This window comes from Antedon mediterranea, chromosome 1, assembly GCF_964355755.1.
Source record: "Antedon mediterranea chromosome 1, ecAntMedi1.1, whole genome shotgun sequence".
Lineage (NCBI taxonomy): Eukaryota > Metazoa > Echinodermata > Crinoidea > Comatulida > Antedonidae > Antedon > Antedon mediterranea.
The window spans coordinates 13,391,476-13,404,179 of record NC_092670.1 but is presented as its reverse complement, the minus strand read 5'-3'; the positions used below and the strand labels follow the sequence as shown (position 1 = coordinate 13,404,179).

At 32.5% G+C, this 12,704-nt stretch overlaps 1 protein-coding gene and 1 pseudogene across 3 annotated transcripts in view; one reads left to right on the top strand and one right to left on the bottom strand.

The window, feature by feature from the left end:
- LOC140057328 (uncharacterized) overlaps positions 1 to 12,704 on the top strand; it is a 138,415-nt gene that overhangs the window by 50,150 nt on the left and 75,561 nt on the right. For all 3 annotated transcript variants that reach the window (XM_072102946.1, XM_072102962.1, XM_072102953.1), the window contains 14 exons: positions 737 to 1,017; positions 1,434 to 1,556; positions 2,042 to 2,117; positions 2,800 to 2,948; positions 3,306 to 3,413; positions 3,879 to 3,921; positions 4,156 to 4,218; positions 5,766 to 5,855; positions 6,666 to 6,814; positions 9,110 to 9,262; positions 10,023 to 10,158; positions 11,182 to 11,301; positions 12,019 to 12,200; positions 12,348 to 12,429. In XM_072102946.1, coding sequence (XP_071959047.1) covers positions 737 to 1,017; positions 1,434 to 1,556; positions 2,042 to 2,117; positions 2,800 to 2,948; positions 3,306 to 3,413; positions 3,879 to 3,921; positions 4,156 to 4,218; positions 5,766 to 5,855; positions 6,666 to 6,814; positions 9,110 to 9,262; positions 10,023 to 10,158; positions 11,182 to 11,301; positions 12,019 to 12,200; positions 12,348 to 12,429 — 1,755 coding nt within the window. The remainder of the gene's footprint in view (positions 1 to 736; positions 1,018 to 1,433; positions 1,557 to 2,041; positions 2,118 to 2,799; positions 2,949 to 3,305; positions 3,414 to 3,878; positions 3,922 to 4,155; positions 4,219 to 5,765; positions 5,856 to 6,665; positions 6,815 to 9,109; positions 9,263 to 10,022; positions 10,159 to 11,181; positions 11,302 to 12,018; positions 12,201 to 12,347; positions 12,430 to 12,704) is intronic.
- On the bottom strand, positions 6,098 to 6,218 carry LOC140063723 (5S ribosomal RNA; annotated as a pseudogene).

Here is a 12,704-nt window from a genome sequence, read left to right as displayed (position 1 = left end):
ATAAATAAGTTCACCCAATAGCTATTTTGGCCAATGTTTTGTAGTCAAATAATGAACTTTCACAAATCGTGAAGTTACTGTGCAGAACATAAATAGCTGTTACGCAGCAAATATACACATTGTTAACTGAATTTTCCCAGATTGTGCTATATATAGCATTCTAAATTATACTAATGCAGTTTCATTATTATTGTTTTTTTTTGGTTTTTTTTTAGGATGGAACTTAATTTTATAGATTCTAAAATTAACAAGGCCATATACATGGCTGCAGTCGCGTGCTCAAGTTAGTGTTTACCTACCGACTGACATAGTGAGCACGCGACTAAAAACTACTGATCTCCACACAACTTGCAGGAGATATGTTCTTCTTATTATAAATCATGACTACCGTTATATTACTAACATCATCTTTACAATAAACAAAATTAACATTATCATTGCCATCATCACCAGTACCATAACTATCACCATCACTATCACATACTTTTATATCCCTTCAATCACAATTGCTATTTTTATTACCACCAATAATTCACCTTAATCCACATTTATCTTATATTTTCAACTATCTTGTTATGATTTCACCCGTGATGTTATTTTGTTGTTGTTTTTTTCTCAAACAACAATTCATATTTATCTAGTTATCATCCTAATCGTATCGTCCTAATATATATGAGCCATTAAACAAAGATCGTTTCTCATTAATCAACATTTTTTTTATTATATTTTCTTTCAGCGTGCGATCCTATATGTTATCATGATTTTACATGTAATGAACAAGCAGATGTAACGATTGGACAAGCATGGAAACCTTCTTATGTGCAACCAGTAGATTTTGCTAATTGCTTTTTTACTAGGTGCACGTGTGAGCCAGGTTATGAAAAGGATGATCAATTTAATCCAAAATTCAAAGAATTATTTCCATTTTACACTTTCGCTGGATCGCAATACTGTGTGGGAATCGATGAATTAGTTTGTAATAATGAAAAGTGCTTGTTGGGTAACAGAATTATTCAAGTAAGACAAATAAGTTCAATTTCTTAATTAATTTTGCTAAATGACTTGCTGTAGATGCTAAATATAACGAGGCATTTGATCTTAAGCTTCATTAGCTTCATGAACATTACGTAAAACTATTTTTTGTTACAAAATGTAATAATAAACTGTAGTTCTAGTTTTACTTGCAAATTTGTATTCATAATTGAATGAGTAAAGTTTAAAGAAAGTTCATTTTTGTGTTTTGAAACATATCATAACAACAACAATACATAAATAAAAGCATATAAGAAGCTGTTTTTTCTCTAATGTATATATATATATATATTTTTTTTTAATAAGATTGTAAAATAATGGCATAATTAATAGTACACTATGATCTATGGTAATTATAGTAGTTTAACCTAACAATGTTATTATTTTTTTATTGTTAAAAGGTTGGTGAAACCGTTACACAAGGTGATTGTGAAGTCTGTCAATGTGTTTTCAGTGACAGTAAACAGAAGTATGTTGCTGAGTGCAATTATAAATGCAATTTGCAAGAAAGTGACTGTGAAGTTGTAAGTTTTTTTATTGGTTTGTTTCTTACATTCATTACTAGACAACAAAAAACTGTTTTTTAAAGGTCCAAAATTTATTCTTGAAAATGTTAAGTACTGTAGGTAATTAACTCCAATAGACCCAAACATATATACATTGTTTGAACTAGTCTAAGGGTATTTCGGAGAGATGACAATATTTATTAAAACTTTAATTGAAATATAATTATAACTATGTATTAACAAACAATTTATTTCATGTTTTTATATTGTATGTCTTACATTGTCAATACTTTAAACAAGGTTCAGGTTCAAATATATCTACACTATCAAACAAAAAACATGATGTGCCCAAATATGGTGCTGTAGATAATTATGCCCAAACATGGTAGTGATGACATAATAATGTTCATATATGGCCACATCACATGTTTGTGACACATAACGTTTGATAGCGTTGGCAAAGCTTTAGTCACCAATCATTACAATATATTTGTATACATTAGCGTGGAATGGACTTACATATGCCAACATACGGATGTTGTAATTGTGTTCCCCGAGTTGGTCCTACAACAGTCAGGCGTAAGTTCTTTTTCTTATTAATTAAAATTATATATATATAATTTGAATATAAGCTGAAAGTCAATGATTCAGCTGTAAATATGCTTACCAATACCAAAAGAATCTGGCAGTAAACATTCTGCCTGTTGGCTATACATTTAATGCCCATTCAATGCTTTACTAAAAGCATATAACACTAATACATAAAAATGCATAAATTCATGATAAAATTAAAATTGCTTTTTATAACTCCTGATGACACTCGAAGCATTATTAATCGAAACGTTAGGGAAAATATGTGGTGTACCTCAAACGTGATATGGATGAAGATGGTCCTCATAAGTGAGTGAGTGGCCGGAGCGGTTAAGACAGTGGAACCGTAATTATGTAGCCATAACATCGGCAAGGGTTCGAGGCTCACTCACTCCATGGTTCGGTGGTAGAACGAGTCTTCTCGGATAAGGACTATAAACCGTAGGTCCAGTGTACACAACTAGCTCGTGTGCACTTTAAAGAACGTAGTATACCTTTCGAGACGAGTAGGGGGTTACCCCGGTGTATTAGTACATCACAGCCACTGATCACCAACTGGGTCCTCTGTGAGATCAATCTTTGACTGAAGAGGTCACCCAGTACAAAAATGAACAAACAAACAAACAAACATAAGCAAGTGTGTTCATATATTGTAAATTTTTTTGTTTAGCTGCCTTGTGTTCCCATGATGGAGAAACATACAATGAAGGAGAATCTTATGAATTTGCCTGTGAACACTGTACCTGTAAAGAGGTTCAGTTTATGGTATATCAATGGGATTGTAAACCACTCCTTGGCTGTGATAATGTGCCATGTGAGGTATGTATACCTTGTATTCCTTCATGTACATGCTTGAAGGAAGTGAATACAACTATTTGCGGCAACCAATACGGTGAATTCTATCATTTCTACATCCAAATATTCATCTATGGAGACGGGCCTCATGCTCAAATATGTGGGTTGTAGCTAACCTAATCAATAACAGATTCTCAAACCACGACATTCATAGTAACAATAGAATAATTTACTTCATTTAGATGTCCTATGCTTATATTAACATAGAAACAAGCAGAATTATGTACTTTACTTAGACAATATCTGGTCATTTGAATGAAATGTATTTATTGCCTTACATACCTCCATGCTATATACTATTATGGTATTCAACATTTATAGGTTGGATTACCAAAGACATTTGAAGGTAACTGCAAGATATGTGAGTGTAATTCAGTCACAGGCCGGTACGATAGCTGTGGGGATATATGTGATCTTGAATGCAAAGAGGTAGGTTTCAAACATAAAGAAGAACGGGTCAAGTTAGATTGTGACCAGGATGTCACAAGTACAAGATGACTGTTTTGTTGACCGATTTATCGTTTTTTTTTTATATAAATGAATATTGTTGACAAGGATGTTTCATATTATAGTAGAATCCCTCCTTTGAGAACCCGTATTCAAGTGATAACCATAAAAAGGGACACTTTTCCATGACATGAACAAAGCGAAATGTATGTTTCAATACTACTACTATTAGGCATCTCTAATAAGGAGACATTTTTGTTTGGAAGGTTTTGTCAAGTAAATCCTGCCAATTTTGAATGTATGGATACTTTTAAACAACATTGCCATGAATTTTACAGTTTTACAATCATCATTACAATAGTTTATGTTAACAGAAACAATATTAGGAAGTTAGGAATGTTTACTAATATTACAGAAACTTACAAATCATCAAATATATTTTTTTAGGATGAAGAACTTGTGACAGGCGAAAACATTTGTTGCTATTGTAGTAAGTATTGTATTTTAATTGACTGATATCTTTGAAATTAATTTTTCTTACAACAACCCCTATTTGGAAGAAATCTCTATGAAGTGTGAACTTTGATGGGTCCCGAAGGTGTCCCTTTAATAGGATTTCTAAAGTAGCATTATATTTAATTATTGTTTTGCATCTTATTCATTTAAAAATGTATAGAAATCATTCTGTTTAATTATTTTGTTTATGTTTTTGTTTTTTTAACAGAACCAAAAGATTTAATCTGTGTAACAACTGCAAGCCCAACAACACCATACTCAACCACAAAATGTATGTATACAATTGTTGCCTTAATATTTGTGTTTTTTGCTGATGACAATTCTGCATATGGGTTAACAGTATAGACTATCATTCTCTACCCTTCTTGGGAAGCTAATAGTGTGTGCGTCTTCTATATATAAATTTAAGTAAGGGCAAAATTCGGTAAACTGCACCTTACTTCTAGAACTTTTACTCGATGGTATATAAAGTTGGTTCGTACTTTCGGTACTGATTTTAACCACCTGATGTAACCCTGTTTACTAATTAAATTAAGTTAGATAATTAATTATTGACGATTAAAACGAATTTAGGTTCAACGATTTGCCCCAAATTGGGGTGTTTTCCGATCGTGGTATACACTGTCTAATGGATGTCCATCTTGAAAAATACCCGCCACAAAAATGCGAGGAGGCTTCGCATTTTCCTATCTCCTCCTACGATAATTGTTTTTAATAGCTGAAAACCGGTTGAACAGCTAGAGTACAGCATCATAATGTTGAAGACAGGCCAATTTTCTTTAAAAAATACTATTTTAATAGATTTAATATACGTTTATAGAAATGTATTGATTTCCAATGAATGGTACATTCCAAATTATTGCATACCTCCATGGTTTAACACAAGTAGGTAAATTTATAGACCCTTGGAGAATAAACAGAAATAGTATTGTAATGCTATACAATACTGCAAATAGGTATTAACCACTTTTGATCGCCATTTGAATCAAAAGTGTGTTGGTACTGTTAGATATAATATAAACAAATATACTAATAAACTTTATCACTGTGAGTGTGGGTAGCCCCTACTTTTAGATTATAAACACATAATTATATAATACTTTATTACTGTCAATTGTTTCTCAACGTTTGTATTAATTAATAATTACAAAAATATAAACGTATTAGTGGTCTTTAAATGTACTTTACTATTTCAATCGACCATGAGACAGTGACAGTTTTAATAAAGTATTAAATCGGAAATGTTTTACTCTATTTAGTGGTATATTATTTATAGGCCTATAAAAAAAATTTTTCGTTAATGATTGGATAATAAAGAAATATAAAGAATAATTTAACAAAATTGGGTTTGTTTAAATGAGTCCAAATAACAAATTTCGACTCATTTTGTGACAAGTTTCTAGGTGCTAATTTTGGTTGACTACATAAATCATTGTGTCTATTTATTTGTTTCTGTAAACGGCAATGTTTTATAGTCCTGCCGTACGTACATTTGAAATCGCCAGTTTTTTAAAAATTACTATGTATTCGAGAACCATCTGTGGGCATGAACTAGATGGCTCGCTTCGCTCGCGTACCATCTAGTACTATACATTACGTTAAACCAGGTGAACACTCTTCCCTGGTGAAAATAAGAATGTTTGTATGACAATTCAGGCTAAACAGCCTCTAAGATGAAATAAAGAGATTAAATTGAGTAATGTTGAAAACTGAAAGGTATTTTGATAAAGCACTCAATAGATTGATTCGATTTTTCTGGTTTTATTTTTGTGATGAACTTATAATGTTTACAAACAATTTGTTTACTCTTGTTAACAGCAACCACTGTGACCACTACTGTAACAACAACCACAATGACACCAACGCACACCACTACAGTGACAGAGACAACGTTTGTGACAACAGAAGGTATGTACAGTTAAGCCATTTATATGTTTTGTATTGTATTTGTATTTTGTATTAATATTTGTCCTCAGTGAGGAAATTAGGATTAGGCCCTCCACGGACCCACGGCAGCCAGCAGTGCAGCGCCTACCAGATTAGGCAATGAGAGTAAAGCATCTTGCCTAAGGATGCAAAAAGTATGATAACCTCGAACCCATGCCTATCACATGCTAGTCCGATATTACCATTACACCATCACTCTCCAGTATATACAGCACCCGCCACGATTTCTAGATGGTCTCCCATCCAGAACGCAACCGGGCCCAACGTTGCTTAACTTCGGTGATCTGACGAGAACCGGTGTTTCAACGCAGTATGGCCGTATATATAACCCATTTATGACAATGTTAAAATGATGTGCATTAATACAATATAAAAAATAATAACATTTATACAAATATGATTAGTAAAATGGTAATAATTCCCCTGTACCATCATCTACAATTAGGGACTTACGATATCACGAGTATGCAAAACTATAAAATCATTGTATTCTTACTGATTTTATGGTACCATGACAACTATTTTTTGTATTATTATAATGATTTAATTTTTGCAAGCTGGGACTTCTTGTGAGCCATTGACTTTTAAGAAATTCTGAACATATAAATAAAATTAAATCAAGGTGTGCAATTCTTGCAAATCCTGTACATGGACACCATTGCAATTGAAACTTTATTGAATTGAAAATGTGCATTATTTTATTTATTATAATGTAGAACCATATAAATTGGAGATTTAATACATTAAATAAATAATGTATGTTTTTTTAAGTTCCCTGTTTTGAACCATTGATTGCTGATAAGGAAAATTATCCATCTACTATTGAGTATTCCTCACTGATGTCAGGGCTTCAGAGCAGTTTGGATATTAGCCAAGATCAGTGGAGTACAAATTTGCAAGACGACGACCAGTATGTTAAGGTGGGTAAAGTTATGTTTTTAGATTTAAATTCGAAAAAGGTGTTGAATTTTCATCTGTTTATAATTTTTTACTGACCAATGACCTAATTGTCTAATTGCTTGTTTAATCTGGCTACAAATATTAATGTTTCCATTTGTACAATCTATATATAAATTTACGTAAGGGCAAAATTAGGTAAATCGCGCGTTATTTCTAGAATGTTTACTCGATGGTATATAAAGTTGGTTCGTACTTTCGGTAATGATTTTAACCACCTGATGTAACCCTGTTTACTAATTAAATTGAGTTCGATAATAGTTATTGACGATTAAAACGAATTTAGGTTCAACGATTTGCCCAAAATAGGGGTGTTTTTCGATCGTGGTATACACTGTCTAATGGATGTCCGTCTTGAAAAATACCCGCAGACGATAATACGAGGATGCTTCGCATTTTCCTATCTCTTCCTACGATAATTGTTTTTAATGGCTGAAAACCGGTTGAACAGCTCGAGTACACCATCATAATGTTGAAGACAGGCCGATTTTCTTTAAAAAATACTATTTTGATAGATTTAATATACGTTTATACAAATGTATTGATTTGCGATGAATGGAACATTCCAATCTCTGTTCCACAAGTGTCTATTCCCTCAGGCATCGTAAAGGCAAGTACTGTATACTCATAACAGAAATTCGATCCATTTTTTTTTTCAATCTGTGCTGCAGAGGTTGGATATACATTTTTTTTAAATGGATAATGAACTAGCGTTTTCACTCGCCGTATATTATGTACAAATCGTTATTATTGCAGTTAAATCACCCTTCCCTCACTGGCATGAGTAGCGTTGTAAAACCAGTAGAGGATAGGCCTACGGTACATCACATGCCCTAAACGCAGAACAACTTTGGTGGGTAGGGTAGGAACCAACTTAAGTATGAATTGGCTCTAAGAAACAAATGAAAACCATTAGGCCTACTAATTAAGTTGAGTTAGATAATTTAATATTTATTGACCATTAAATCGAATTTATGATTTTCCCCGAATAGAGGTGGTTTTCACAAATGGTTTTACATTATAATAATAATAATAATAATATGATTTTTATAGCGCACATACCACTCAAGAGTGCTCAAGGCACATATAAACATATACACGTCGTAGTGATGTATCGTTACATGTACTGTACTATTTCAATCGACTAGGACGGTGACAACAAACAAAGTATTACATCGCAATGTTTTACTGTGTTTAGTGGTATAGTATTTGTAAAACATGAAAACAATAATAATAATAACTGGTACTTGATATATCGCATTATGCTGAAAGCCTCAATGCGCTTTACAAAGACAGAACAAATTTAGAAAATTACAAATTAAAAAGGTTGGTTTTGAGGAGAGATTTGAAGACACTGCACTGGTGGAAGTAGCCTGACGGATTTCAATAGGCAATGCATTCCATAGAGAAACGGATGTCGAAGAAAATGAACGATTTCCATAAAACTTAGTGGATGGAAGGATGAATTAATATATGGGCAAGAAGAGACTCAGATCTAGATCTCAGAGACCGCTTAGGAACATAAGGTTGAATAAGTTCAATTAATATTTCGTTACTAAATGAATAAAGAATATATTTAAAAAATTGTTCCTCTTTGCACCCATCCTCTTCCCCATCCCTCAACCCTAATGTTACATACAAAGCACAAATTAAGTTTGTTTAAATTTGACTTAAACAATTGGTCTCATTTTGTGACAAGTTTCTCTTTCGGAAGTAATTCCCAGGGTGCTAATTTTAGTTGAGTACATAAATCACAGTGTCTATTTATTCGTTCCTGTAAACGACATGTTTATTGTCCTGCGGTACGTACATTTGAAATCGCCAGTTTTTTAACGCTGAAATTATTATGTATTCGAGAACCATCTGTGGGCACGACCTAGATGGTACGCGAGCGAAGCGAGCGTACCATCTAGTCAAAATAAATTACATTGTTGTGTGTGTTTATTTACACTTTTCTTAAGGTCATTGAGTTCTTTCTAACCTATAAAAATACATTAGTATTTACACTCTTTCACAAAGACCATTGGATTCTTTCACTTTTATTTATATTTTATTCTAATATGTTACTTTAGCCTCTTTTTTTTCTCTGTATTATTGTTTTTTCCATTTTTTTTCTTAAAACAATACATGTTTATAATGGCCTCCTTTCTACAAGCTTATTTAAAGACAATATTATTATATTGACTTGAAAGTAGTGGGCCTATTTTAGTGTATTATTTCATTCATAGTTTTGACTTCATCTTATATTTTTCCCCTAGATCATATTTGCAGAACCAGTACATGTAACTGGTATCCGAGTGTTTGGAATTGGAGAGATTGTCAGTAAATACAAAATTCGACATGGACATTCCATGGACAATCTAAACTATATAATGGGTGAAGGTAGCTATGGTATTGCTGAAATTGAACATGTAAGATATTTATAAATTACTTTATAAAAAATTACAACTTTCGCAAATACACTTTCAGAGACAATTATACAGTAGTGTATTTGGGGGCACGTTGAATATTTGAGTTATCTCCACCGTAAGAATGCTGTTAAACGGTGAACTTAGTAGTAAGGAATATTATAATCATTAGTAATTTTGGGGTAGAAATTATTTTTTGCAACATGTTGTAGTACAATCTATTTTATTGGCACATAAGAAATAACTAAAGTATAGCTTCAAATTGTTCATGTATTGTAGAAATTTATCTAATGAATTTATTCATTGCAGAAATGTAATAATAATAATAATAATAATAATAATAATATTTATTCGGCAAAAGTTCATAAAGTACATTTTACAATTCATCTTGCCAGGAGCAAGTAATAGGCATGAGCCCAAACAGAAAACTGCTCTTACTCCATCATTACTTATAAAATACAAAAATAACAAAACTAAGTAGCACAAATTAAGTCAAAATAAAACAAAACAAAGTAATAATGAGATACACCAATTAAAAATAAGCTGCATAAGTTACTTACTTCATACAGAAGGCACAGCATTTTGAATATTCATTTTAAATTTATGTAGTAATAATATAGTTTTTATTATATTGTATTATTATTTTTATCGTTTGTTCATTGTAATAACATAAAGTAAAAATTCTGTTTTGGGCTTTAGCCTATTTTCACTACTGGTTATTATTCAATATTAGCCAAAAACATATTATACTGTTGTTTGATAGGTCTTTAAGGTGCCAAGTTCTGAATCTATTCTAAAGTTGGAGGAAGATGCCTTTGATGCTAGAATTGTCATCATTGAGCCTGTGTATTTGAACTTCCTGCTTACAATGAAACTTGAACTGTATGGTTGTCCATCAAGTAAGTACCATCGGAGAGTTTTTTTAAGGGATGAAGGGCTGTAATAATAATACTGACAATAACTTAGTGTTATTGCAATTGTTAAAGAAAGCAGGTGAAGGGGTAGTGGTGAGGGGTCAAACCCCTTTTGCAACCCTTTACTTTTCTCTATTCACTCTCTCTAGCCTATAACCCATGTTCTCCCCCCCCCCCCCAGATAATATTAAGATTGCACTCAATTGTAAATAAATGTAATTTTCCTATTATGTATTTATTTTGTATTGTTTGTTGAGCCTCAAATTGATGGCATCAGTAGCTAATATTGAATTGGGTTGAATTAACATTTATTTTGTTGTTTCAGAGTAATAATTACTGAAATGACTGATTAATCATCGTTATTGTAGTAAATATGTTTAGTTTGGTATTTAGGATGCTTGACCCTGAATCGTCATGGGTTCAAATACTGTCAGGATTTACTCTAACAGTAGAGTAATAAACTTTTATGGATGATTCAAATCCAGGTCCATTCAGTAGCCAAGCATTATATTTTTTAATGTTATAACTATTTCCATGAGCAATTTTATTGGATATATTATATTTATTATTATTATTTGTTATATATATCAGAAATAATTTCAACAGTGATTAATTTGCTATATTGTTAATCCTTTTCAATAATAATAATATTAATAATAATAATATCCTGGATTCATATAGTGCCTAATGTTGTGAAACCTCTAAGCACTGAACATTATTACCCCAGTAACTTTTTTTGGATCAAACACGTATGGAAACATACTCCCATAATGCAGCTAGTAATCAGCGCAAAGTTGTGTCTTGATCTAACCGGGTTCCCATTTATACACCTGGGTGGAGAGAGGCAAAGGTAAGTAAAGTATCTTGCCTAAGGATACAAGCAATGAGCGTTGGATTCACACCTCGATCTTACGATCAGTAGTCGAACGTCCAACACACTGCGCCACACGCCACAATACACCAAGTGGATTGTAATTTAGATTAAAATTTTCCAATTATGTTTCTTAGGTCATGTCTATACAACAGTAGAACCAACAACTACAACAGAACCAACCACAACAACAGAAACAACCACAACGACAGAACCAACTACTGCCGAACCCACAACAATACAGCCAACCACGTTTGGTATGTATGCAATATGCAATAACAAAGTTTAAGCACTATTAGCAGAATGAATGTCACTGCACTGTATACTACATTTTCTATTGTATATATTTAATTTTAAATCAACAGAGATGAAAACCTCCACTATTGAGTTGATAAACATAAAAAAGTAGCGATATACAAAAATGAAAAAATATTTAAAATGTGTTCACAATTTTAAACTTAAAAATAATTGTAGAGTAAAAAAAAAAACAGAGAACTTATTATAGGAATCGCACAAGCCGTTGAATAAACCTTTTTAGTTACTTTTGGTTGTTAACATGTTGTCAATAGCTGTTCCTGTCTAGGTGCCAAAAGTTAGATATTCGTGAGCGTTCGAATTGTGACGACCAATAATATTATGCATTGATGTGTTGTTGGTTATTGCATGGTGGACCAAAAAACCACCAACCTACGTCAAAAAATAAAGTGAGGAAGCACGTTCCGACTTTCCTATATGTGCCCAATGTATTAACATATCCTTACTTGTTCCTAGGTCATCACAAGTTGAAAATTCTCTTATTGAGAAATGATGAAAACCTTGTAAGCAAAAAAATGGAATTGTCTGACTCTTATGTAATGGCCTAATATTCTAACCCGTATTATGTCGTGGCCAACAAATACATTTTTTGATTGGTTATGGGACCATAATATTTTTTTAATGGAATTTGAAATGTTTCTAATCTTTTTTTGTTTCAGTTTGCCCAGATTGTATGTGTCAGTCAGACTGCAATCATAATACCTTCTGTCCAGAAAATATCCCTGAAGGGTGCAGCCGTTGTGATTGCCCCGAAGGTGCCAGACGTCTCGAAAATAACATGTGTACATTTGAGGCTCAACACTGTTCATGTCTGAATGAAGACACTGGCGAATATATGAATGTAAGTAACTAGTATCTAATTATTTATTTCTGTAGCATTTAATAGAACAATTTACAAAATAAAATAGCCACATGCATAAGTAATCAAATTTGAATGTTACAAAACATCAACAATACAATTTCTAACATTGTTTCATCTGCTGTTCAGGCTAATGACGTATGGACAGAAGGAGACTGCTACAGTTGTGTATGCTCAGAACAGCATGAAAAAACCTGTGAAAATACATGCAGTAAGTGATTCTATGAATATATTTTATACAAATATTACTATTATTATGTTTACCGTACAGTACCTAAAGAGCCAACAATATCAGCATGGTTTCGAGACCGACTACTCGTTCCTAGGACTGGTGGTAATACACAGTTTGTCTGTGTGCACTTTAAAGAACCCAGTTCATTATTCGAGACGAGTAGGGGGTTACTGCAGTCAGTCAAAATAGCCCCTGTTCAGGAGGGTTACCATCTATCTGGTAGGACAGTGTATAATTTTCTATTGGTAATCCTT